The 26,783-nt window shown below is 46.1% G+C and overlaps 1 protein-coding gene across 1 annotated transcript in view; it reads left to right on the top strand.

The window, feature by feature from the left end:
- B4GALNT2 (beta-1,4-N-acetyl-galactosaminyltransferase 2 (SID blood group)) overlaps positions 1–26,783 on the top strand; it is a 384,595-nt gene that overhangs the window by 66,409 nt on the left and 291,403 nt on the right. The window contains exon 2 of the mRNA XM_073572735.1: positions 25,775–25,924. Within this exon, the coding sequence (XP_073428836.1) occupies positions 25,775–25,924 (150 nt within the window). The remainder of the gene's footprint in view (positions 1–25,774; positions 25,925–26,783) is intronic.

Genomic DNA, 26,783 nt, shown 5'->3' on the forward strand with positions numbered 1-26,783 from the left:
CGGGTGTAAGGCTCAAGAATAAGTGGAGGACACAAGGGCATGTAGTTCCAAGGCTTTATTCACAGTCTGATGCACGCAGATGCCTGCTTTGGCGCCGTGTCCTCCAGGTCAGGGGCTCAGCCAACTCCCAGGCAAGGTAAAGTACACCTTTCCAGCACTCCTCCTTCTCTGAACGTCTCCACACTAGCGACTAATCTGAAGTACTTATAGTTGCGTATTAAACTCAAGTTCTTCCTTCTTGATGTTGTTTAGAACTCTTCTTGTATGGCAGACAGCTGTAGCCTGCTTCGGGTACTTCTTGCTATCATGTCCTGGCTCACCCACGTTGCTGTTGTGCCCCCAAGTTTTAGATGGGAATAAAGTGGTGACGACTTCTATTCCTCCGGTTTCTGCTTCAGGAACATCAGTATCCATACAACCTGGGGGACCGGACCCCGGCCATGCGCTTCAAACTTGATGAAGGGCTCTGCTCTGACCCTAGTCCTTAGTTTAGTATGGAACGTAAGGAGAAGACGAGAACTATCTTCCTTCTGAAGAATCAGGCTTTCTATGGCTCTTTCCTGTGCCAGCAGCTCCAGGTCACAGAAGTCTGCTGCAGCACTTCCTTAACTCCATCCCTCTCAGGGGACCTTCTCTCACAGACTGACCTTTTCCTAATATTCTCCCGCTCTCTTGTGCAGTCTAAGCTCCACCCACCTCCCAGCACTCTTCGTGTTCCAAGCGGGAGCCACCAAGGTTGCTCTGCTACACTACTGGTGTGCGTGTGGGATGCGAGTGTTGATGTGGTCAGGTGTCTCCACCTTACCTGGATAGTGGGGTACCACACCTCAGGAGGTGGTGCAGTACCTCTGTGGCGACTGAACCCTCAGGGGCGCCACACTTATTTACAATGACGGTCCAACCATCTTGAGGATATGGGGGGTAGATAAAGGCTTCATGAGCCTTTTGGGTGCAGTTGAATTTGATGGAGAATTATGTTCAGAGAAATAGAGAATAAGCTATATATAAAAAGGACTTTGATTAGGGAATGATATAGGCCGCCCTAAACAGATGTGTTTTTAGGGAGTGTTTTAAAAATGTCTAAGTTGTGTTTATAGTCCTAATTTCAAGGGGGACAAAGGGTAAGAGGTGAGTCATCTAGGTAGGAGATTGAACTGAGCCAGACAAAGTCCAGATAAGGGGTGTTACCGTCTTTGTGTATCTCAGAGTTTGAAAGTTGAGAGGCCATGAGAGTTTGCTAGAGATAGAAGCTGGGATGCAGATGGGGAGGTGGAGCTGTTGAAGTATGCCAGGATAAGGGTTACCAATTCTGGGGACATAAAGTGTGGCAGCAATGCATAAAAGTGGTAAAGGAAGTGGGTGGGTGAGCCTGGGGGCCGGTATATGACTGCAACTCTGAGATGGAACACTCTGATGGTGTGAACCTCAAAAGAAAAATGGCGTACAATCGGGTTATTGGGTTAAAAACCACGATTGTTGTTGGCAGCGAGGAGTGAAGGGTTATCTTGGAGTTAGCAGTGATTGTACGGCGGGATATACATATATTCTATATGTTCTAATCTGGACGTGGATAAGCCGTACGCTCACCATTACTTTTCTGAGAACTAATTATTGTGAATAGCCTGCGGCCTCCTCGGATGATTCGTGGCCCAATCGTGTCATTATCTGGACGATAGGGGCCAACTGAGAGCTTTTCGCTACAAAGATCACAGAGCTTGTTTCTGTATGACTCATGGCCTGTGATCTCTGTGATTATTCCATGGCCACTCCAATCTGTTGTCCATGGAAATGCAGTCTTTCTGCCTTATGGATACAGATGGTTTCCAAAAGCTGATGGCCATCGCAGTCCCCCCCCGTACCACTTACCTAGTCACCATTACTTCTCTATGGCTAGGTTCACATTTGCGGATGGCCGAGCTGCAGAGGGCTGCAGACTTCCTCTGTGAAGCTCCGCCCTCTGCCGCATTTCCTCCGGTCAGCTCTGCCTACCCCTGCATGCGGCCTGCATACCTTTCTTTAACATTGGGTACGCAGGTCGTGCGGATGTATGCGGATGCATCTGCATGCATCATTTTGACGATGCGGCGACTGCATCAAATTCCAACATTTTGCATTCGACGCAGGTCGCTGCATCGTCAAAATGATGCAGGTAATCTGGTAACTTTGATTTATAACTGGGTGATGCACCCTAACAGTGTAGGAGAGCCTCAGCAGATGACCCCCCTGTTGCTGAAAATAATCTCTATATAAAGACCAATATTGATATTACCGCTATATGGTCAGTGGTAAATACCAGTCCTATAGAACATATAAGAGATCACAGCAGAGTTACAGATAATGACTTACAGCTGACGTTCTTTCTGATGGAATCGTTCACTTTTTACGCCTTTTCCATCTGGCCCAAACCGGCCAACTCCTCCAGCCAGGACTCTGCAGAGATTACAACAGACACATTTCACATGTCACATTTTCAGCACTGTCTGAAACGGGACTATTCCCAACCTGCACAAATTCCACATCCTACTGATACCCCAATGCTGAGCTGCTGCTGCCATACAGTATGTGTCCCTATTACTGCACCTGCTGTCTAGCCCTGTGTGACTCTAAATTCTAAAGCCACCCTCTAGAAAATAGTAATGCCGTGTGCAAGTGCCCAAAGTAATATTGCCCTGTGTGCCCCTTTGACAGTCACATTAACCTGAGTTCCCCTATAACAAGAAGTGCCCACTTTACATTTAATAATGTCCTGAGTCTCCCCCCTGTACAGCTCACCTGTCACACAATATGATGCTCTCTAATAAACAATATAATGCCCCCTCACTGTGTATATACTGACCCCTTAATATCCCTCAAACTATTTACTGGCTCCAACACTGTATGATGACCTCGTCACTATAATTCCCACACTGTATGATGGGTCCCTAGATAGCCTTCATATAGCATAATAAACCAAATAGTTCTCAATATAGTATAATGCACTCCCCATAGGCAGGCTCTATAGCGTAATGCACCCTTATAGGCAGCCTCTGTTGTGTAATGCACTCCCCATAGGCAGCATCTATACTGTAATGCACACCTATAGGCAGCCTCTGTAGTGTAATGCATACTCTATAATGTAATGCAGCCTCTATAATGTAATGCACCCCCATAGCCACCCTCTGTAGTATAATGCACCTCTATAGCCGCCCTCTGTAGTATAATGCACCCCCATAGCCGCCCTCTGTAGTATAATGCACCCCCATAGCCGCCCTCTGTAGTATAATGCACCCCTATAGCCGCTCTCTGTAGTATAATGCACCCCCATAGCCAACTTCTGTAGTATAATGCACCCCCATAAACTAAATACTCACCTCTCCCTCCTGGTTCTTGCGTTGCTCCCGCTCATCTCTGACTGCAGGCGCCGAGTACTGATGTCATTGCACCCGTTGTCAGTGTCGGCGTCGGTGACATCAGATGCTGACAAGGGGATGATGGGAGAGTGAGCGTAAAGCTCTCTCTCATCACTGCGGTCAGCTGTATCGGCTAGATGCCAATACAGCTGAACCTGAGATGACGGGCGGAGTGGCCCACTGCAGGCACAGGGCCCCCCTGCAGCCGGGAGGCAGTGCAGGGAGATCGACTCTCCCTGCTCTGCCGCAGAATGTAACTGTATTGGCGCGATGTGCATGCCGATAGTTACAGTAGCATGGATCCGTGTGGGCCCCCTCAGAGCACGGCACCCTCTGCCCCCCTCGGTAGCTACGATACTGACTACACACCATAAGATGGAAGATGGATAACATAGTAACATATTAACATAGTTATTAAGGTTGAAGGGAGACTTTAAGTCCATCTAGTTCAACCCATATCCTATCCTAACTTGCCCTAACATGTTGATCCAGAGGAAGGCAAAAAACCCCATGTGGCAACAGTAAGCTTCACATTGGGGAAAAAAATTCCTTCCCGACTCCACATACGGCAATCAGACTAGCTCCCTGGATCAACGCAATATTAAGGAGACTAGTGTATATACCCTGTAATATTATACTTTTCAAGAAAGGCATCCAGTCCCTTCTTAAATTTTAGTAGTGAATCACTCATTACAACATCATATGGCAGAGAGTTCCATAGTCTCACTGCTCTTACAGTAAAGAATCCGTGTCTGTGAGTATGCTTAAACCTTCTTTCCTCCAGACGTAGAGGATGCCCCCTTGTCCCCGTCACAGATCTAAGAGTAAAAAGATCATTAGAAAGGTCTTTGTATTGTCCCCGCATATATTTATACATTGTAATAAGATCACCCCTAAGCCTTCGATTCTCCAAACTAAATAACCCCAAGTGTAATAACCTGTCTTGGTATTGCAGACCCCCTAGTTCCCTAATAACCTTGGTCGCTCTTCTCTGCACCCGCTCCAGTTCAGCTATGTCTTTCTTATACACCGGAGACCAGAACTGTACACAGTATTCTAAGTGTGGTCGCACTAGTGACTTATATAGAGGTAAAATTATGTTCTCCTCATGAGCATCTATGCCTCTTTTAATGCATCCCATTATTTTATTTGCCTTTGCAGCAGCTGCTTGACTCTGGCCACTAAATGTGAGTTTGTCGTCCACCCATACACCCAGGTCTTTTTCAGTGACTGTTTTGCCCAGTGTTTTACAATTAAGCACATATTTATACAACTTGTTCGTTCTACCCAAGTGCATGACCTTACATTTATCCCCATTAAAGCTCATTTGCCATTTATCAGCCCAAGCTTCTAGTTTACATAAATCCTCCTGTAATATAAAATTGTCCTCCTCTGTATTAATTACCCTGCAGAGTTTAGTGTCATCTGTAAATATTGAAATTCTACTGTAACTAAACTAATAGACAGCATCGGTTGGAGAACTAAACTACTAAACAGCTATGACTGCAGAACTAAACAAATTAACACCGGAACATGGAGAACTTACACCCTAACTGTAAGGGGTAAGCAAGTAGATTTACTGCGGCTGGAGACCTGTGTGAGAACAGTTGGCACAGTGATTTAGGAGGAAGAAACAGCAGATGTGGTTGATGGGATGGCCAGTGGTTGGCAATGTCCGCTAGTTGGCATTTTAGCGCAGTGAGATTCCCAGAATTAGGCATGTTGATTGCGCATGTGGCGGTTCATGCATGTAGTCAAATTATTGTGCTTTTTGTCTTCACTGTTTTTTTTGTTTTTTTTTTCTTTTGCATACTTGGCAGGTAACGTGAGTTGGGTCATACTTTGCTGTTTCAAAAAAGCTCCAGGGTAGGCAACCCTTGCCCCTCTGCAAACTTGCACACTTGCAACTGGTGCTGGCCACAGCCAGAGTTGTGGCTGAGGATACAGTGATTGTTGTGCTTGCACTACTTTGTGTCTGTGCGGGAAGGCGCAATGTAGCCTATTCGTCTTCCTCCACCTCCTCTGCTGAGATAATTAGCTGTGTGCTTCTGGGTTCACACTAAGTGGGATCTACAACCTCATTGTCATCCTCTCTGTTTTCACACTCCCCACCGAGAGTCACCCTCCTCCTCCTTCCTGCCCTGACACCACAGTACAGTAAAATCACAGCATGACAAGTTAGAATATAATAAATACACACACATAGAATAGATGTAAAATTGTCAGTTACATATATAATTAGTACAGTGCATGCGCAGCTTACTGTACATGTATTTAGTTAATAAATTATTATTTTTCTGAAAAAAATGGCATGGGCTCTCGCATAATTTTCATAACTAACAAAGGGCACACTAACAACTGAGGTTGATGTTTATAGCCTGGGAAGAGAGTAATACCAATGGATGTATCCAAGTTGTTAATATCAGCTCACAGCTATACACATAGCCTTTACTGGTTATTAAAATGGGAGATCATTCCAAAATATGACGTAGGGTCCCCTTATAATTAATAACTAGCTAAGGCTAGGCAGACCGCTGGTTCCATGGGTATTACCCTCTTCCTAGGCTTTAAACATCTGCACCAAGTTGTCCACGTTCCCTCTGCTGGTTAATAAAATGTCAGGGAATAAGAAAATAATTTATTACATAATAAAATACATGTACAGTAAGCTACACAAGCACTCTACTAATAAGATATGTGACAGACATTTATATCTCTTTATTCGTGTATATATCCTATTTTGTCCGGTCATGCTGTGATATTACTGTATGCAACAGATGAATTTCAGGCTGTTGAAAGGACATCAGTGTGTAAAAATCTGATGGCCCTAGCATGATCCGAGTTCCATACGATTTTTTTTTTTCCTCGTACCCATTGACTTGCATTGGCAAGTCTCGTCCGAGATACGAGGACAATCGTTGCATGCTGCGATTGTTTTCTAAGTTCGATTTCAGCTGAGAAAAAAAAAATTGAAGATGAGTTGTGAATCATAGCTTAACATTGGTCAGAGTGCCATCCGATATATTGAATTACACTAGTCAGTGTTCCTCGCAGATGACTGTGGGCCCTCAGAATCTAAATCCTTTCTGCTAATAGTGTGGGCCAGACACCAGGCCACATTTCAGAATGTAAATCTTTTGTGCTAATAGTGTAGTTAAACTTAGCAGATTAAATTTGTGAGTAAAGTCTTCTCCCTGATTCGGAAACTTCAGCCGGCAGCTTTACTAGTGGGCGGCAATTTTAATAACCCATTCTCAAAAACATTTGACAGACAATCGATTAATAATAATCCTCCATCACAAAACCTAATTAGAATGGCTAGAGACTTTAGGAAATTAATTAGTGCTAACTCCTTATTTGATTTGTAGAGGATAGATCATCCCGGGGACAGGGTCTTCTCCTTCTACTCTCCGCCTCATCATACTCACATTAGAATCGACTATTTTTTTGCAAATATTTTGACCCTTAAAATGATGGCAAAGGCACCTTTGGTGATGGACCTTAAATCTACTCGTCTAACTGACTTCTTCCATCTGAATGAGGGTTCGGTTTCTTCCCAGTCAGTTCTGTGGGAAGCCCATTAGGCTGTCATGAGGGGGTATTTTATCAAAGAGGGTCTTGGTTAAAGAAAAATGCCAAACTTGAATTTAATAAATTAACTTCTCAATAGATCAATGAGGAGCAAAGGTTGTCGATATCTCCCTCGGTGAGGGCCTTGAATAGCATTATAGCGACTAGAAATAAATTAAAAGTCCTCTCAATGCGTAAAGTTGAAACATTCCTTCTTTACACTAAACAAAAATATTACGAGGAGGGAAATTAAGCCCATGCTCTCTTGGCTATTTTACTGAGTGATAGAACCCTAAATTCACTTCCCCAGGCTCTGAAAGGAGCAGATGGCACGATCCACTATAATCCAACCATTATTTTGGAAATATTTTATAATTTTTAAAGTAAATTGTATAATTTACAATCTATTCTACCCGCAAGTGGGAATGGTTGGACCAGATGGCCCAGGAGGTCCCTTCCAACTCTACGATTCTATGGTTATTGAAACAGTTTTTTTTAATCAAAATTAAAACTCCCGGTTCTTGCCTCGGAAGCCTTATCTCTTAACCAAAGGGTGATGCTGGAGGAGGTGACGGATGTTTTGAAAGATCTCCCCTTGGGCAAATCTCCTGGCCCGGATGGGTTGATGTATTTTTATTACAAGACTTTTGTAGAAGAGCTTTCTCCTCACATGTTCAATCTATTTAACTCATTTTTAGAGGGCGAACCCATCCCAGATTCGATGACCTGCTCCTATTTAATTCTTATTTCAAAACCGGGCAGAGATCCATTGGATTGCTCAAACTATTGCCCAATTGCATTATTAAACCCTGATTTAAGGGGGCGGGGCCTAGCACTTGATGTGAGAAGTCGGGTGGCTGTGCTTCTCTGCCGCCATTAGCCTCAATTATCCTGCACAGAGCCCGAACTAGCTAATTCCTTTACCAGGATCAGAAGTCTGAAAGTCCCAGGAGTCAGGGGCGAGCTTCTGCCAGACTCAGAGAGACAGACATGGGCCGCAAAAGGCAGAAAGATGCCGGAGCCTGCAGCGGTGCCCCAGTCCAAGATGGCGCTGAGAGAGAGGAGGAGGCGGGAAGAAGAAACAGCCTATGCACAGAAGCTGGAAGTCTCAGCCCGGCTGAACAGGTATGTGAGGGGCATGGAGACAGATGAAGAAGGAAATGGAGGGAGTGAGAAGCACAGAGATGAGGAGGAAGACGATGAGGAGATGCCTGTGCTGAATGCAGAGCTGGAGCAGCAGGAAGAGGGGGATGGTGACACTGTGCAGGCAGCTGAAAGTACAAATGTAGCAGAGCCCACCCTGCGGGATGTATTCCAAGCTGTCTTATACTGCAAGACTGTCTTAACTGCTCTGACAAAGCAGGTGAATTGCCTGAAAGAGGAAATGGAAGGCATAAAAACATCTATGCAGAAAGTTACAGCCAGATTAACTGAGGTGGAGGACAGAGTTGGTGTAACAGAAGATCACTTAACCTCAGTGCAAAAGACACAACAACAGCACACTCAGAGGATCACGGTAGTAGCCAATAAAAATTATGACCTGGAAAACCGGTCACGTAGGAACAATTTGCGCATTGTGGGCATCCCTGAGAGAGCTGAGGGTGCTGACCCCACAGCCTTTATTGAAACCTGGCTGCTGGACAAGTTTGGTGCTGATAACTTGTCGAGAGTGTTTGCGGTGGAGCGTGCCCATCGCGTACCCATGAGACCCCCAGTGCCGGGAGACGGACCTCGCACGATGCTAGCCAGAATCCTGAATTGCAGAGACAGGGACACTATCTTACGAAAGGCTGGAAAGTTGACAGATCTTAACCTGGAGGGCAAACGAATCGAAATATACCCGGATTACACAGCCGAGGTGCAAAAGTTACGATTGCGGTATGGCGAAGTGAAGAAACAGCTCCGCTCTTTGCATTTGAAATACTCTACAATTTATCCTGCTATATTAAGAGTGGAAGCTTTTGGAAAGGTCATTTTTTTCCCATCACCGGTTGAGGCTGCTTCGTGGTTGGAGCGCAACCGGAGCAAATTGAGAGAAGATAATGGCAATATGACCACATGACCCTGCTAGACTGATCACTGGACAGGGTCGTGGCGCTGCTTTACTCTGCGAAATAGGAGCGCAGAGGAGGGGAAGAACTCCCCACTGGGATCTATGTATTATGGTTAATTGTTTGACTAATGGTTCGGGTCAATGCATACTCTTGACAATATGGCGGAGAGGCTGCCAATGATGGAGGAGGACACGACACATGTTGAAGTGCGGAATACTGAGACGTTGCTCAGGTTCTTTGAGTTCCCACTCTCACGTTGGGGAGAGAGTGACAACTGCAAAAGGGGAAGGGTGGGGGGAGGGGAAGCGGAGAGGGATGGGGGTTTTCATGCTGTTTGACCGGGTATGATTGGGACCACAATGTAATGATGTTACTTGATGATGATGGATTGTTCTTTCTAATGCACAATGAGTAACCGTACTGTTCGGATGTTAAGTTGGAATGTACGTTGTATATCTGATAAGGTTAAGAGGGCGGCTGTTCTGAATCATATCAAATCCTGTGAACCTATGATTGCGTGCTTGCAGGAGACTCATCTCACTAGAGACACTATGCACTGGTTGTCAAGAGCCTGGATGCTAAAGACATATCATTCTACTTATTCCTCGTACTCCAGGCGGGTGTCAGTCCTAATACACAAAAACACACATTATGAAGAGCTGGAAGTGCATGTAGACAGTGAAGGGCAGTATGTATGGATTGCTTGCAGATTGTTCGGACACAAAATGATTTTAGTGGCTTTATATATCCCTCCACCTTACTCTAAAAAGAAACTACAAGCAGTACTGGAACTGACGGGCAGATGGGGGGAGACTCCATTGTTGATTATGGGAGATGTTAACAACACTATGAATGATTATTGGGATAAAGTACGACCGGCAGGTACGGAAGCTGGACAGGACAGGATGACTGCCTTTGGCACGTATGTAGGGGAACTTGGGCTGGTAGATTTGTGGAGAGTACGAAATGAGGGTAAGAGGACTTTTTCATGTCATTCGGCAACACATGGAACACTGTCGAGGATAGACCTGGCTTTGGGGGATACCGCTATGGACGGGATGGTAGAGGAAGTGGAATACCTACAGAGGACTCTCTCGGATCATGGTCCTGTGGTGGTCACGCTTCTGGTGAGATCTGCTTAGGGTCAGAGGGGAGGTTGGCGTCTTCACCCGACGTGGCTTAAAGTGGTGGATATGGGTGGCATAACCAAAGAGCTAGAGCACTTCTTCCAAATGAACGAAGGGAGTACTGAGGCCACAACGGTTTGGGATGCCATGAAGGCGTTTACGAGGGGACTTTTTATAAGTGAGATTGCGAGGTGTAAGACCAAAACTAAATTGGCAGATCAACAAATAAAGGATGACCTGACAAGAGCAGAGGCAGACATGATTTTGGCGCCAACGAGTGAAGCTCACAATAGACTAAAATTGGCTCAGGAGGCAGTTGATAAACTGCACATGATGCAAGCTGAGAGGAAAAGGGCATTTCCCAATTCTTTGAAGAAGGAGAGAGAGTGGGTCACTTGTTGGTGGTGATATCTGCGGCACAGAGGGAGTCTTCCAGGGTGTATAAACTGAGAGATCAAACAGGGGCGACTCTGACAGACACAAAGGACATACTGGAGGTCTTCAAGGCATATTACATGGCACTGTATACTTCGAGAGCACGGGACACAGAGGGGGATGTGGAGAATTTTTTGGAAGGCATTTCACTACCTAAATTGTCTGAGGAAGATAGGTTGAGGTTGGAAGAACCTGTGAGTGTGAAGGAGGTGGAATGTGCAATACTGTCTATGCCTAATAACAAATCACCGGGAGCTGATGGTCTACCTGGGGAGGTGTACAGGGAGTTAGTGGAACTGCTGGCTCTGAAATTGAAATCTGTGTTTGATGAGGCTTTAGTGATGGGGGCACTGCCGAGATTAATGGAGGAAGCGGTGATAGTAGTTCTGCCGAAGGAGGGGAAAGATCCCATGGATGCGGAGTCGTACAGGCCCATTTCGTTGTTGACAACGGATGTCAAAATATTCGCTAAGATCCTTGCCACCCGGCTCACCGGGGTTGCGCATACCATTATACAGGAGGACCAGTCGGGCTTTATGCCTAACCGCTCCACGGCTGTTAACTTAAGAAGATTATTTCTTAATATGCAACTGCCTGCTGATAATGGTGGCAGGAGAATAGTGATGTCATTGGACGCTAGAAAAGCATTTGAAAGCGTGGAATGGCAATACTTATGGAAAATCATGGAACTGATGGGATTCGGCCCCGCGTTCATGGCCTGGGTGAAGTTATTGTACTAATCCCCAAAGGCGGTAGTTAAGGTGAATGGAGAACAGTCCGGGATGTTTGACTTGCATAGGGGCACAAGGCAGGGGTGTCCGCTGTCCCCGCTATTGTTCGCAGTGGCAGTGGAGCCCCTGGCGGCCAAGATCAGAGCTGAGAGGGGAGTGGTCGGATTTAAATTTGGGAAGCTGGAAGAAAAAATATCATTGTATGCCGACGACATCCTGTTGTTTTTGGAAAGTGCAGGAGAGACACTGGGGTGCACGATGGATGTAATTAAACAATTTGGAAGCATTTCGGGACTGGAGATAAATTGGCACAAGTCTTATGTCATGGCTGTGGATATAGCAATAGAAGCAGAGGAGATAGATGAGAGGGGAAAACAACTCCAGCTAGTTTCACAGTTTAGATACCTAGGGATATGGGTAGCTCTTCCACTGTCCCGATTCACGGATCTGAATTTGGTTCCTGTGCTAGAGAAATTTAAAGGGAAAATAGGTGCATGGTGCAAATTGGCTTTAACGGTAACGGGTAGAACTAACCTGATTAAGATGGTCCTTATGCCACAACTAATGTACGTTTTGCACAATTCGCCGTTATGGCTACCAAAAAAAAGGTTTCGGGGCATTGATTCTATCTTCAGATGCTAGATATGGGGCAAGAGGCAGGCACGGATTAAATTTGGAACTCTGCAAAAAGGGAAGGAAGAGGGAGGACTGGCCGCACCAAGTCCATGGGTCTATTTCTTGGCAGTACAGGGCCAGCATGTCAGGGGGTGGAGAGAGCTCGATTGTGAAGGAGCAGCTCACCGGGTGCTGGTACGTGTGACGGGGAGACACCCACTTATCCAGGGTCTAGAGGATGGTACCTTTTAAGAAACTGGGAGCACCATATCCTACCATAGGCATGATTCAGAAGGTATGGGACACCATTAAAAGGATCAGAGGGGTGGATGAGCTGACTAGGTACTCACCGGTGTGGGACAATGAGCATTTGCCGGAACTTAATAAGCTGCGTCAAATGGGCAATTGGAAGGCGAAAGGAGTGAGATATGTGTGCCAGCTGCAGAGTGGAACGGACCTGAAGACCTTTGAGACATTGAGAGAGGAATTTGATTTGCCTTCGGTATGGGAGTTTCAATACTATATGCTTCGACATGCTTGGAGGGCACAGTGTAGATTGGGAGCCATGACTGTTCAGGGCGACATTGTACTAGACTTTGTGTGTATAAAGGGAGGGACGAGGGGAGATATATCGAGCATATATCATGATCTACTACACTCTTATCTGGGGGACAATCACCTCACTGCAAAGAGTAAATGGGAAAGGGAGGTGGGTACCCTCACAACAGAACAATGGGAGGCTATTCTTGAATATGTCCGAAGATCTCTCTAAGCGAGCAGGCACGGCTCTCCCAATTATATGTAATACATAGAACATACAAACCACCGCTGGTCCTATTCAAGGCGGGCTTGAGGGGAGACGCTAGCTGCCCTAGATGTGGCACAGACCAGGCCGGACTGTTACATATGTTATGGTCGTGTCTGTGGCTGGTGGCATACTGGCTGGTCGTTATCAACAAAATTGAGAGAGCTTATGCATGTACGCTCTACAGGAATCCAGTGCTGTGTGTTTTGGGGGAGGTGGATGGGATACCTGTCTCAGAACATTACATGGTGGCAATAGCGAGGTTGCTGTATGTGGCACGCAAACTAATAGCACGAAAATGGAAGGATTCGGAACCCCCTACTAGTAGGGAATTTATTGCTCAGACACGTACGGTAATGCATTTAGAGGAAAGCATTTACAGGCGAAGGCATGGTGAAAGAACTTTCGAAAAAATATGGTCCGCCTGGATGGCGGTGATATGATTGCTAAGACTCTCAAATATACCCGGCATAAGGAGTATTGGGGGAGGGGGGGGGATGGCTTTGATTGTATTATTACAAGATATGTGAATTGTTACATGTATATTGATATCCACTGTTTATTGTTTAAAATCTTTTGAAACCTAAATAAAAATAACTGGTTTAAAAAAAAACTCTGATTTAAAGATATTCACGCATATTCTTTCCTAACTAAGGTATAGTGAAGGATTATTAGTACTAGGACCTGCTTGAGAATATAAAGATGGGTTTGTCCCATTCTGTGTTCATTATAGAAGTGTTTTATTGTATGAAGGCGTTTCCTCATCTATTGTGTCCTACATTGCCTTGTCATTGTGACTTTTTCTTTCTAGAATTTATATGCCTTGGATTGTTATTGTGTCTGGACATCTGTTTTATATGTCAAACTTTGTAAAATGCTAATAAAAATTTACAGTTATAGCATCAAAAAGCTTGTTGGCAGTGGGAAGCATGAAGTGCTCTAATATTTCCTGGTAGACAGCTGCGCTGACTTTGATCTTGATAAAACACAGTGGACCTACACCAGCAGATGACATGGCTCCCAAAACCATCACTGATTGTGGAAACTTCACACTAGACCTCAAGCAGCTTGGATTGTGTGCCTCTCCACTCTTCCTCCAGACTCTGGGACCTTAATTTCGAAATGAAATACAAAATTTACTTTCCTTGTGGTGTGTGTCGATGACTGCCTTCTGGACATCTGTCAAGATAGCAGTCTTTCCCATGATTGTGGAGCCCACTTAAACAGAATAAGGGACCTTTTTAAATGCTTAGGAAGCCTTTGCAGGTGTTTTTTTTTTTGTTAAATTATTCTAATTTACTGGATAATGACTTTGGGGTTTTCATTGGCTGTAAGCCATAATCATCAACATTAACATAAATAAATGTCAGAGACACCGCACTACACTCGCTCATAGAGCCAGTGCGTGTGTCCTGAGAACAGAAGCAGTGCTAAAAGATACCTGTGGAGTGTGCAGCAGAGGTGACCATGCGTGCTTCAGGCTAATAGTGTCAGGGTCCAGTCAGCGCTGGAAGGTAAAGAGGCAAAGGACCTGCGGACACTGAAACTGAATAATGTGCACGGGACCTATGGTCATGTGACTGCAAGGGGGCGGGGCTTAGCGTCCTGTATTCAGATAGGACAGGACACCATACAACAACTCAGAGTCAGGCAAAACAGAGGTCACACACAGTACGGGCAAACGAGGTACAGGAGGGACAAACAGACGGGTAGTCAGACAGAGCCAAAGGTCATACACAAGAGGGCGACGTGGTAACAAGGGGACGAGCAGAGAGAAGTCGGGTCACAAGCAGAGAGTCATACACGAGAGGTAGCGCAGTACAAGAGGGTCAGGCAGAACTCGTAACAGGGACAGAACCAGATCACAACCGAACAAGCAAGCAAGATATCAGGCACAAGGCACACGTATACAAGAGGTCACTTAACTCAGCCGAGGGCAGGAGTATAACTGACACCGGACCCAGGTCCAGTGAGCACTAAATAGCCTCCTGCTGCCAGAGAGAGGCAGCACAATTAACCCATAGTCTAACCAGGACGGGTCAAAGCGAAATCCCGTCCTGGATCATGACAATAAACACTTGAAATAGCTACTCTGTTTGTAATGACTCTATATAATGAGTTTCACTTTTTGCATTTGTAGGAGGAGGAGTCCCCTCTGTGTATCCGGGCCAGAACCAAGGGGGCCATCACCAAGGTTCCTAGGGAGACTGTTTCCGGGGGACACAATTGGGGGATGGACCGCAGAGACTTCTAGAAAGGCTGGGGGAGGAGCTACTATAAAAGGGACTGAGGACGCCAGCAGGGGTCAGTCGATGCAGCAGGAGAGAAGAAGAGGGGAGGCTAGAGGGCACCAGAGAGCCAGAACCAGAGCAAGGAGAGCAGAGCAGCGACGGGAGAGACTGAAGAGAGACTCACCGCTAACAGAAGGGAGACGGCACCGAGCCGTCCAATGGAGAGACACTGCCCGGCTCCGCCCCACGGGTGTGGTCTGCCCACTGCCACCTGCGGCAGCTGCCGCCCGACTCCAGCCCGCGGGTGCGGCCTGACCGCTCCCTCCCATGGCAGCCAACGTCCGATTCTACCCCACCCACAGTTGCAGCCTGTCTGCTGCTGCCTGCGGCCCCCGCAGCTTGGCTGCGGCTTACTCTGTCCGGACCCCGGCCAACGCCGTCCCACCTCCGCCAGGAGGTGCGACGTAGAGGAACTCTTCAGGGGCCTGCTGTGCCCCCACTTCGCCGGGGCGTAGGAACAACCGAAGTCTCCGCCAAATCCTCGTCGGCTGGTCCCAGCGGCTGATACGCCGAAGCATCATCGACTATCGCTCTGCCGGACATCAGAGAGGATAAGTGACACATTGTAGTTAACATTCTGGACTCGTAGTTGGCCATACCGCAGCCCTATAGTGACCAGTCTTTGCCAGGAAAGTGGTGTTTGTGTTACCAGTGTATTCTTGTGTTGATCCCTGCAAGGATAACTGCTGTTAACTTGTTTGGTTGCTTGAGATAGCCCCTATAGGTATGTATATGTATGTGTGTGTGTGTGTGTGTGTATATATATATATATATATATATATATATATATATATATATATATATAGTTCCTTCCATATCCCGCCTCGTCATTGCATCCCGCATACCTGCTATTACTACATTTGGCGTTGGCAGGATGCAGTCTCCGAGCGGTGATGGTGTGGGCCAGGGGGGCAATGGTGGGCCCCGGCCCAGCCTATCCTTGGGGGGCTATGCTGAGCAATTTACCCAGGTTCTCCGGCAGCAATACTATGCTGTGGAACTGGACGGAGCGAATGCGTGGGCTATTTAGGATGCATCCACTGACCCCTGACCTAGAGGCAGAAGTGGCCCTAATGGAATTGGACAGGGAGGCCCGTGATTCCGTAATGTTGAGGCCCCGGGGCAGTGAAACACCTTTGTCAGGGTGTTACAGATCTTAGACGAGACCCATGGGGACCCAACTGATGTGGGAGAACTGAGAACCCGGATGTTTAGTCGCATGCAGAAAGAGGGGGAAACAGTGACGCAATATATGAATGTTTTGCAGGAACTGTTTGTAGCCATTGAAAGGAAGGATGGGGTTGGTGTGGGGACCGTGGACGTAACATTACGTGACCTTTTAGTGACCGGGCTAAGAGAGACCTTGACGAAACAGGCTCTGCGAGAGCGGGTGCGAGTGGACCCGCATCTGACCTTTTCAGAGATAGGAAAGGAGGCATGTGTTCGGGAACAGAAGTAAGGGTGACAGTCCCTGTGGGGAAGGCTCAGAGTATCGAAGCATCCATAAGCGCCCTGGGTGAACCCCACTGGGTACAAGAGATGAAGCAAGAGATACTAAGTATTAAAGGTGAATTGGCCGAAGCGAAAAAAGAGGCCACAAGAAGTCGTCTAGGGCCGGAGAAGGCATAAACCATCGCGGCCCTCAGCAGAGTCGGTTCCCACGACCACTCGCCTGTTACGGTTGTGGAGGATTGGAACACTCTGCCCGAGAGTGCCCACGTTGCAGGAGGAACCTGCCCCGCTGGCCAATAAAATCAGAGGACCCTGAGCTGGGGGAAGTCACGAACACCTGGTCACGCAGTGTCGAGTGGTATAGGCAGAGGTCGAAGGCCGTGCCATACGATGTCTAGTAGATACGGGATTGCAAGTAACGACCATGCCTGAGACTTATTTTCGGCAGCATTTTCCCAAAGCAGTGAGACCTCAGTGGGGGTCCATGATAAATTTGGTAGCTGCCAACCAGCTACCGGCTCCTGTCGTCGGAGTAGTCTGGATGCAGATTTCGCTAAGCGGCAAATCACTCGGCTGCTGGGGAGTGGTCTTGACCCAGGGAGATGCAAATAACAAACATCCGGTTACTCTGGGTCTGAACATACTGCGGGAGTTCGGCAACCTCCTCCTCAATGAGCCCACGCAAGAGACTCTGAGCCAGTGGGGCTCCCACACACCCCAAGGGCGGGTCTTCCAGCAGTTGGTGCGAGGAGCGCGAGTCCCCTCTGTGTATCCAGACCGGAACCAATGGGCCGTCACCAACGTTCCTAAGGAGACTGTTTCCGGGGGACACAATTGGGGGATGGACCGCAGAGACTTCTAGAAAGGTTGGGGGAGGAGCTACTATAAAAGGTGCTGAGGACGCCAGCAGGGGTCAGTCGACGCAGCAGGAGAGGAGAAGAGAGGAAGTTAGAGGGCGCCAGAGCGAGAGCCAGAACCAGAGCAAGGAGAGCAGAGCAGCGATGGGAGTGACTGAAGGGAGACTCACCGCTAACAGAAGGGAGACAGCACCAAGTCGTCCAACGGAGAGACACCCCCCGGCTCCGCCCCACGAGTGTGGCCTGTCCACTGCCACCTGTGGCAGCCGACGCCCGACTCCACCCCGTGGGTGTGGCCCGACTGCTCCCACCAGCGGCAGCCAATGCCCGACTCCACCCCGCGGGTGCGGCCCGTCCGCTGCCGCCGCCGCTCCACTCCAGCCCGCAGTTGCAGCCTGTCTGCTCCTGCTGCCGCCGCTCCACTCCAGCCCGTAGTTGCGGCCCCCGCAGTTCGGCTCCGGCCCGCGGCTGCAGCCTACGCCGTCCAGACCTGGCGCAGAGGAACTCTTCAGGGGTCTGCTGTGGACATCAGAGAGGATAAGTGACACGTTGCAGTTAACATTCTGGACCCATAGTCGGCCATACCGCGGCCCTATAGTGACCGGTCTTTGCCGGATTAGTCGTGTTTGTGTTACCAGTGTATCCTTGTGTTGATCCCTGCGAGGATAACTGCTGTTAACTTGTTTGGTTGCTCGAGATAGCCCCGATAGATAGAGAGAGAGAGATATAGTTGCATCTTAAAGTTCCTCTCGTCTCCCACCTCGTCACTGCATCCCGCGTACCTGCGATTACTACATATTGAAGAACTGAAATAAATTAACTTTTTGATATTCTATTTTTGTGAGAAGCACCTGTATAAATCCATAACTGGCACAATGGTCGGACAACATTATTTCCAGATACCATATGTGAGTCACAAAGGTATGCAGGCATCTTCTCCATGCTGTTCCCATTTAGTTTTAGCTTTCTCCCATCCATTTGAGCTTTTTCTCAGACCAGTTTGTTGGGTCCTGCAGAAAAATATTCGGCTTTCCCATTGACTTGCATTGAATTTGTTATTCGGTACGAATACACGGATATTAGAAATTATTCATGCCAATTTTCCCGAATCGGAATATTTCACTATTCGCTCATCACTAATTTAAATTCATTATGGTGTGGTGCGTTACTAACTGTAATGTTTGAGACTGTGGTCCCAGCACACTTCAGGTCATTGACCAGTTCCTCCCATGTGGTTCTGGACGTATTCCTGACCTTTCTCAGAAACATACCTAACCCATGAGGTGAGATGTTGGGTGGAGCTCCAGACCGAGGAAGATTGACAGTCACATCTTGTTTTTCTTCCATTTTCTAATAATTGCACCAACAGTTTCCTTCTCATCAAGCTGCTTGCCTATTTTCCTGTTGCCTATCCCAGCCTTGTGCAGGTCTAGCACGTCTACAATTTGTTCCCTGATGTCCTTAGACAGCTCTTTCGTCTTGGCCATGGTGGTGAGATTGGAGTGTGACTGATTGAGTGTGTGGACAGATGTCGCTTATACAGGTAAGGCCGGCGTCACACTAGCGAAAAAATCGGACAAATGCGATAAAAAATCGCATTGCCATCATCCCAATGTTATTCTATGGTGTAGCTCCCATCATTCAATTTTTTCTTTTTTTCCGGATCTTTTCCTCGGACCGAGACAATCGCTGCGATTGTCACCGATTTTCGGATCGGACTCGCCAATGCAAGTTTATGGGTGCGATAAAAAAATTGGAATACAAACGGACCACAAGTGTGACTTGCGATAAAATCGCAAGACTTCTCCAGGTCAACAGGAAATAGCATCAGGCTTTGGCATGCAAATTTCACTGGCACCATAAAAAAAACAGGAAGAACACCTCCACGGATTCCTCCAGCATGTCAACTCATGTAAATATTAAAATGCTCATAGTTATGGTTGTGGAGAGGCCACTATGGGACCAGAGAGATCCCCACTATGCTGACAGGGCACGCAAGGAGGCAGCGTGGAGAAGAATCTGTTCCCAGATGTTCACTGGTTATGCGGGCAGATCTTGGGAGGAGCAGGAGCAAAGTAGTAAGTTAAATATTCTAAAAAGATTTAAATTGCACTGTAAAAATGTGGACCCATAATTAAAAAGGCACCTGTAATATGGTCTATGTAAGTTACAATATGTGGCCTCCTTGGCCAATTATATTTATGAAAGTCCTACGCCATTAATTTCTGCATATTCTCCCAATCTAAATTACATATCCCTGACGGGTGGTCCCATTAATATTTTCGGACAAATATTGCAATCCTTAGCTAATTGTTCTCACAACAAATGTAGTGCTCTTCTCCTTGTTTTTTGGTCCCTATCTTAGCCAGTATATATCTTGATTTTTTTTTGTGACAAAAAATAATAGATGTTCGCATCCATACATCATTACCTCATGTTTTTCTACATTTTTGGTTAAAGTATGTTGGTTAGTAGGTCATTTTAGTAGGCCTGAAACCGTTACTCCTTTTTGTAGTATGGTGTAGAGCCATCAGAAATAGAATTCCTAAAAGTTTAAATATGGTTGCATAAGCAAATTTAAACCGTTGATAACATAGCCATATGTGTGGTCTGAACACTTGTGTTTTGGTTTACATTGCAGTGACTGATGTGATGAGGCGTTGGCGCAGCTGTAGGGACACATATAGGAGGGAGAGACAGCTGAGGGCCCATAGTGGAGCATCCGCAACCACCAAGAGGAAACACCTCTAGTTTGACCGCCTAGATTTCCTTGCTCCTGTGATGGATCTGAGACCGTAACTTCATGATTTTTTTTATTTTTTTGTTTTTGTAAGCTAAAATATTAAGGATTTTTTTTTAATTTTAATTGTAGCACTGAGTCAAACCTTACAGAGAGGGAGACGGGTTCCGACTCTGAGGTGGTGATAGATCCAGTGTCTGATGTTGCTGCAGGGTCTGGTCCATTGGCAGAACTTTCAAGAGCCACACGCCCACCACCAAGATCACCACCATCACCAGAATCTGCTAGCCAGCACAACACGAGGACCAGGGCAACAGTAGCAGCCTCACGATGCCACTGGATACCTCTCCATAGCCTTCTGCCCTACCACGACGAGGCCGGCGCAAGAGAGAAGTAGCAGCTTCTGGATCAAGGAGGCAGGTGGACAGAGGTGTCTTGGACTACTTGTCTACAGCTGCTCATGATGATGGGGAGGAGGCTTATGGGCGCTGTCTGGCACAGTACTTCAGGGCAATTCCCAGTGGGTACAGGCTGCATACCAGAGGGACTCTCCAAATAGTCCTTGACACAAGCACACCACCCAATAATCCCAGCACTGTCTTTAATTTTTTTGTAAAGGTGGCAGCTGTCGGACGAAAATCAAATACACATGCTGGGTGGACATCAAGTGGCAAGTCAAGCATCCTCTGAATCTCTTCCTCCTCCGCCATGGGTGCCAACACCTCCGCCTCAGCCTGCACAAATTCAGAATGTGGCTCCACAGGTCCAATATATGGGCCAGGTCGCACATGCACAATATGGCCACTTTGACTTACCCAATGTTGGAGGCTGGCCCCAACATGGATATGTTAGACATGGCCATATGGGGGGATATGGGCAATTTGAGCAGCCTTACCATCAGGACTACCCGCACCAATTTCTTAATTACCCCTACCCAAACCCACAAATTGATCCTGCCAGGATGCATCAGATGCCAGAGCCATCTGGCAGCACACAGCGGGACAGCGATTTGGCCCAGCAACCAAGGCCAAATGTCCAAGCAGGACCCCGATCTTCACCACCCCCAACCTACCATAACTTGTGGGTTTGCATTTGGCACTTAGTGGTTTGTTCGTTTTTTTATACAGTATGTATATTTTTTTGGTCAGATTTTGAAATCATAATGTGCTGCTAACATTATGCCATATGTTACTAATATGGTTATTTTCGTTTGGCATTCCAAAAAAAAAGAAAAGTAATAAACTTGTTAATTCACAATGTGTGCTTGTTCATGTTCGGACATGTTATGTAATGTGTTAGATACATCTAAAACAGTAAACTAGTCACAAAAACACACAAAAGGTCAAGAAATTTTTTTTTATGATAACACAACCAAACCACTACATAGATAAGGCATCATCTTGCCAGGGAGTAGCACCCTGAGGTGTAAGAAAATAAGTAGTGAACACATCACGTACTTTGAGTCCAGAGATGCGACGACTGGGTGGGTTCACATGTGTCCTAGGCCTACACACATTGACAGACTCAATTTCAGCTTTCAGCATCATCATGTGAGGGGCAATCATGAATTCGTGTGAAGTTATGTAGGACCACACAGGAATTAATAACTTAATTTACGTTAGCTTCACTCAGCTGAATGGTGGACTGTAGGACCCTCCATTTGGCAGAAAGAATACCAAAGGCGCACTCCACCAGTCGCCGAGCACGTGATAGGCGCAAGTTAAATATTCAACGCCGGTGGTCAAGGTTTCGTCATGGATATGGCCTCATTATATGTCGGGTCAATTGAAACGCCTCATATGCTACAAGAACATAAGGCACCGGTTCAAGATTTGAGTCTGGAAGCTGACGTGGTGGTGGTAGGTCCAGCTGTTTATTACGCAGCCGCCGACCCATAATTGAAGAATTGAAGACTCTGGAGTCTCCAGTTCTTCCATTGGCCCCAATATCTAAAATTATAAACCTGTAGCGAGTGTCGACTAGGGCCAACAATACTACAGAAAAATATTGTTTATAATTATAGAATTGGGACCCTGAGTTCGGCGGCTTACGCACACGGATATGCTTCCCATCCAGGGCTCCAATACATTGTGGAAACTGGCACGTGGCCTCAAATCCACGGGAGATATGCAACCAGTCTGTCATTTTGGGCTCCGGCATTACCACATGATGGCGTCTAGACCAGATTTTTGAGCAGGTAGACCGGACAATGCCAGATATTGTGGATTTTCCGATTAAAAATTCCAAATGCAGACCAGCATATGAAAGGCCAGTTGAAAGGAAGCTAAAAACCATGAGTACACAGCCCAACAAACAGATAAAGCTTTAAGCAAAGTTAGTGTATCAATTCTAAAGTATGCATGGTCAACATTAAATTACATGCCATGGCTTGGTTCAGCAATACACAAGCATATAATGTATCTTGGGAAATGTGCTTGTAAATATATAATATTAAATGGCAAAAACCTATAAGGTTCAAGGTCTGGAAATGAAATATGCTGCTTCACACATCATCAACATATTGCTTTAAAACATACCGTAAGGTAAGGAGAAGCCGCTCCTCTGTAGAAATTGCTTTGCGCATCCTGGTGTCCTGAAACGTGATCCCAGGGCGCACAATCTCCAGCAAAATATCAAATGTAGCAAGGCTCATCCGACAATATTGAAAGAACTTCTCCGGATGGCTACGCAGAGATATATAGAAACGGTGGAAATGGCCTTTAGATATCCTGCGCAACAAAAGCGGATGGACCCACATTCGTCTACGCCTCCTCGGATCGACAATCACAGGGTATTGCTCACCAAAACGTCGGGATATAACCCAATAGAAAAGAACACGCTCAGTGGTGTTAAAAGTCAGCCTGTCATGTTTAGCACAAAGCAGAGCTAACCAAATCCAAGCACTGACTCTATTGCAAAGGTAGCAGGCTCCCACCTGTTGTAGAGCCCATAAATATAGGGCTGGATGATGATTTAAATTGGTTTCAGGCCTAAAAAACATTATTTGTCCATTTTGCAAGCCTCCGAGAAAATATCGCCAGACGGATGTCAAACGGATGCTTACATGCGAATAAAATCGGATCATCGCATGAAATTCGGATGACAGACGGATCACTGTTCAAGAAACAGTTGTCCGATTTTGATCTGTAAAAATCGGACCGTTTTTTATTTATTTTTTTTAAATTTATCGTCGTGTGTGACGCCGGCCTAACAAGCTAATACAGGTGCAATTAATACATTAAGTGTAGAGAAGGAGGCCTTTTTAAAGAAAAACTAACAGGTCTGTAAGAGCCAGAATTCTTGCTGGTTAGTAAGTGATCAAATACCTATTTCATACAATAAAATGCAATTTAATAATTTAAAAATCTTACAGTGTTATTTGCTGTTTTTTATTTTTAGATTCTGTCTCTCGCTGTTGAAGTTTGCCTATGATAAAAATTACAGACATCTCCATTCTTTGTAGGTGGGGACAAAATGCAAAATCGGCAGTGTGTCAAATACTTATTTTCCCTAGTGTGTGTATGTATATAATTTATGTGCGGTAAGATGGCCGCCAGTCGAGTCCTGGAGGATAGATATATGCTCCAGCACATATAGTGCTGAGAGAGTTATTTGGCCATTTCAGGGCCGGGTATTACGAGCAGTCATAAGATATGGGTGGGAATGACTGCTCACATCCCAACCCCAGGGGCATGGTTTGGCAGATAAAATGGAGGCTGAGGCTTTCATTCAAGGTCTGTGGCTGGAGGTGTGGAGACCTCCAATGTGTGTTGCTGAAGAAACTGACCTGAGCGGGCGGACACACAGTACTATATGGACTTGTTTTTTTTGTTTGTTTTTCACTTTGTGCCTGAAAAGACTGCTCGTTGGTTTTGCTATCCGGAGCAGTTTATGCAGTTTTAATAAACTTGCTTGGACGTTTCAACAATACCGCTTCCTGTGCCTATCTCAACCACAGTTGAGTGAGTACAAATCTCTACAGTGTATATGTACTGAAGAATATTTCCTTGGAAAAATGTGTAACGGGCCAGAGCCGAGCTCAGGGGGCCGCGGGCGGCAGCGGACAGGCTGCAGCCGCGGGCTGGGGTGAGGCGACCGCAGGCGGCAGCGGTCAGACCCTTTTATACTAGCTCCTCCCTCAACCTTTCTAGAACTCTCTGTGGTCCATCCTCTAATTATGTCCCCCAGAAACAGTCCCCCTAGGAACCTTGGTGACAGTCCCCTTAGTTCTGTCCCGGGCACACAGCGGGGACTCCTCTTCCTACAATCGCATGTCCTGAAAGCTGTGCTGAGCCCTGAAATGTGGACTCTTGGCTAGACCACACTATTTAGATTTTGAAATGTGGCCTGGTGTCTGGTGTACACTATTCACTCAAATGATTTAGATGCTGAAAGGTCGATTTCACACAGGATCCTATCTATCTGTACTATCTGACTACTTGCAGCAGCAGCATTAGCAGCCTCTCTGCACTGTTACAATGACAAAATGGCGCAAAAACAACATATCTGCTTTTTATATGGAAAGGGACATGTGACTTCGGGAACCAATGACAGAAGCCCTTGTGTCTGGATGTTGTGGATGGTTTCTTCACCTCTATTGGCTGCCGGAATCTCCACACATTGTTAATTAAAAAAAAATACAGTCTGCAGCTACTCTGACCTCTCCCCACCCCCTCCCCTCATCAAACACCTCATCCCCGTTTATCATACAGCACCACTATCCTAGATAAAGTCCTAACAAAAGCATTAGTGGAAACTCGACCATTTATCAAATTTTGCCAATTTTGAGGAAAATGCTCGGGAATCCGAACAGGAAATCGAATGTGCAACGTTCGTGCTGAATTTATGATTGGCCAACATTTTCCGATCAAGTTCGCTCATCTCTAGACAGACCCTCTTTAAGCCATTTCCCTATCCACATTTGTTTGAAGGACAATTGTCCTGCTCTTTACCCCCATTTAGCTTCCTTTTGCAGCCCTCTAGCCCTGACTGTGACCATTTTAAAGCCATTTTAAAGCACCGAAGCTCAGGACTCCATTGACTTCTATTGGTTTCGAGTCCATGGTCAAGTTTGAACTGAACTTTTTGACAGTATATTCAGCAAACCTGAACATCCATAGGTTCGCCGCTTATCACTAAAAATTTCTCCATCCTTGGCACTTCCATGATATAAAATCCCTCTATTCTGGACCTATTCTCTTAAAAACTTTCCCTGTTGTCCAACAAATTTTAACAAAACTTATCTTCTTGCCATCCTCCGCTCCTAATATGAGAAGCTTCCTCTTCTGTAGCCAGCTCAGAAGCCGGCAGCTAATGTTGATGTCAGCTGCTGGCCTCGGACCGGTGGCATGTATTGCAGCGCAAGGACCCGGCTAGTCCCCTGTGCCGCAATATATTTCAGCTGAATGTGCATCCTTGGATACACGTCCAGCTGATATAAGTGCCCCCCTCCTCCTCTGGGCCCCGGTTCAGCTGCTCTGACCGTATGTCCGCCCCGGCTATATTATATTTTACAGTAAAAATAGATTATCTACAATTGGATATTTTAGTAGATTTGATATTTTGTATTCTAAGGACATATATCGTGGTGGACCTATATGGTGACATCTTCTACATCTCTGAAAGCACAGATCAGTCTTTAAAGATAAAGTAACAGCTTCAGTGATCTACATGACAATGTATCCACCAATGTAATTTATATCTTTCAGCTATGAAATACCCTCCAAGAAGAGTGTATGTACGTGTCCACCCAAGCAAAAAGGATTACAAGTTTATAATCTCAAAGACTATTTGGCCACAAGTGACCTACAATCAGCATCAGACCGAAGAGAGAAAGAATATCAACATTACAAAAACCGGTAAGGCACGGAGCAGGGGATTGTCACTGCATTTTATAACTATGTGATAATCAGCAGTTACACAAACATCATGACCATTGATTTCCCTCCACTGACTATTAAAGGAAGACTGTCAGCACAAACTGGCTTTTCAAACCAAGTACACACGCTTGTGGCACCTTTGGCATGGCCAAACAATTAACTGCACCTTCCCACCTACTTCGTAGGTGGGAAGGCGCACTTACAAGGAATCTGTCATAAGGTTTTTGCTATTTAGTCTGAAAGCAGCATAATGTATTTGTTGAGACCCTGATTCCAGGGATATGTCAATTATTAGGCAGTGTGCTGTAGTTTCAATACAACTGGTGTTTTATCAGCAGAAGAACCAGAAAAAATGGTTAATCGCATCTCTTTTAATCAGATGTGGAAAAGATCACTTAAACAAAAAAATCCCCAAAAAGGGGGAAAGGAGCTTACATTTTGTGTCTAGTGTGTTGAGTTGGCCTGCAGCTTCTACACCAGTTGCCCTATATACAAAAGCTGTAACCAAAATCCTAGCTACAGAAAAGACAAAAAGGAGCACCAACTGACACCATTTCTCATCATCTACTATATAATTGTCTAATTCTCTCTGTCTGTAACGGAAATCCTGCATTGCTGATTGGTTGGCGTGACCAATCAGTGACAGGAATGACGCACACCTAGCTAGCCGCTGATCTCCCGATGGTTGCCGCAGATCATTTCCCGCCGCACGGTCAGTGGCGATGCAGCCTGGAGAGGACTGGCACAGCCCTCAATGTGTGGATGGTATCCACGGTCTGGAGGAGAGGAGACTGTCCTCCAGGCCCTGGGTACCATAAACCTGTAAAAAATAGAATTA

The sequence above is a fragment of the Dendrobates tinctorius genome, unplaced genomic scaffold, assembly GCF_039654945.1.
Source record: "Dendrobates tinctorius isolate UK_male_01 unplaced genomic scaffold, ASM3965494v1 ptg000032l, whole genome shotgun sequence".
NCBI classification, from domain to species: Eukaryota; Metazoa; Chordata; class Amphibia; order Anura; family Dendrobatidae; genus Dendrobates; species Dendrobates tinctorius.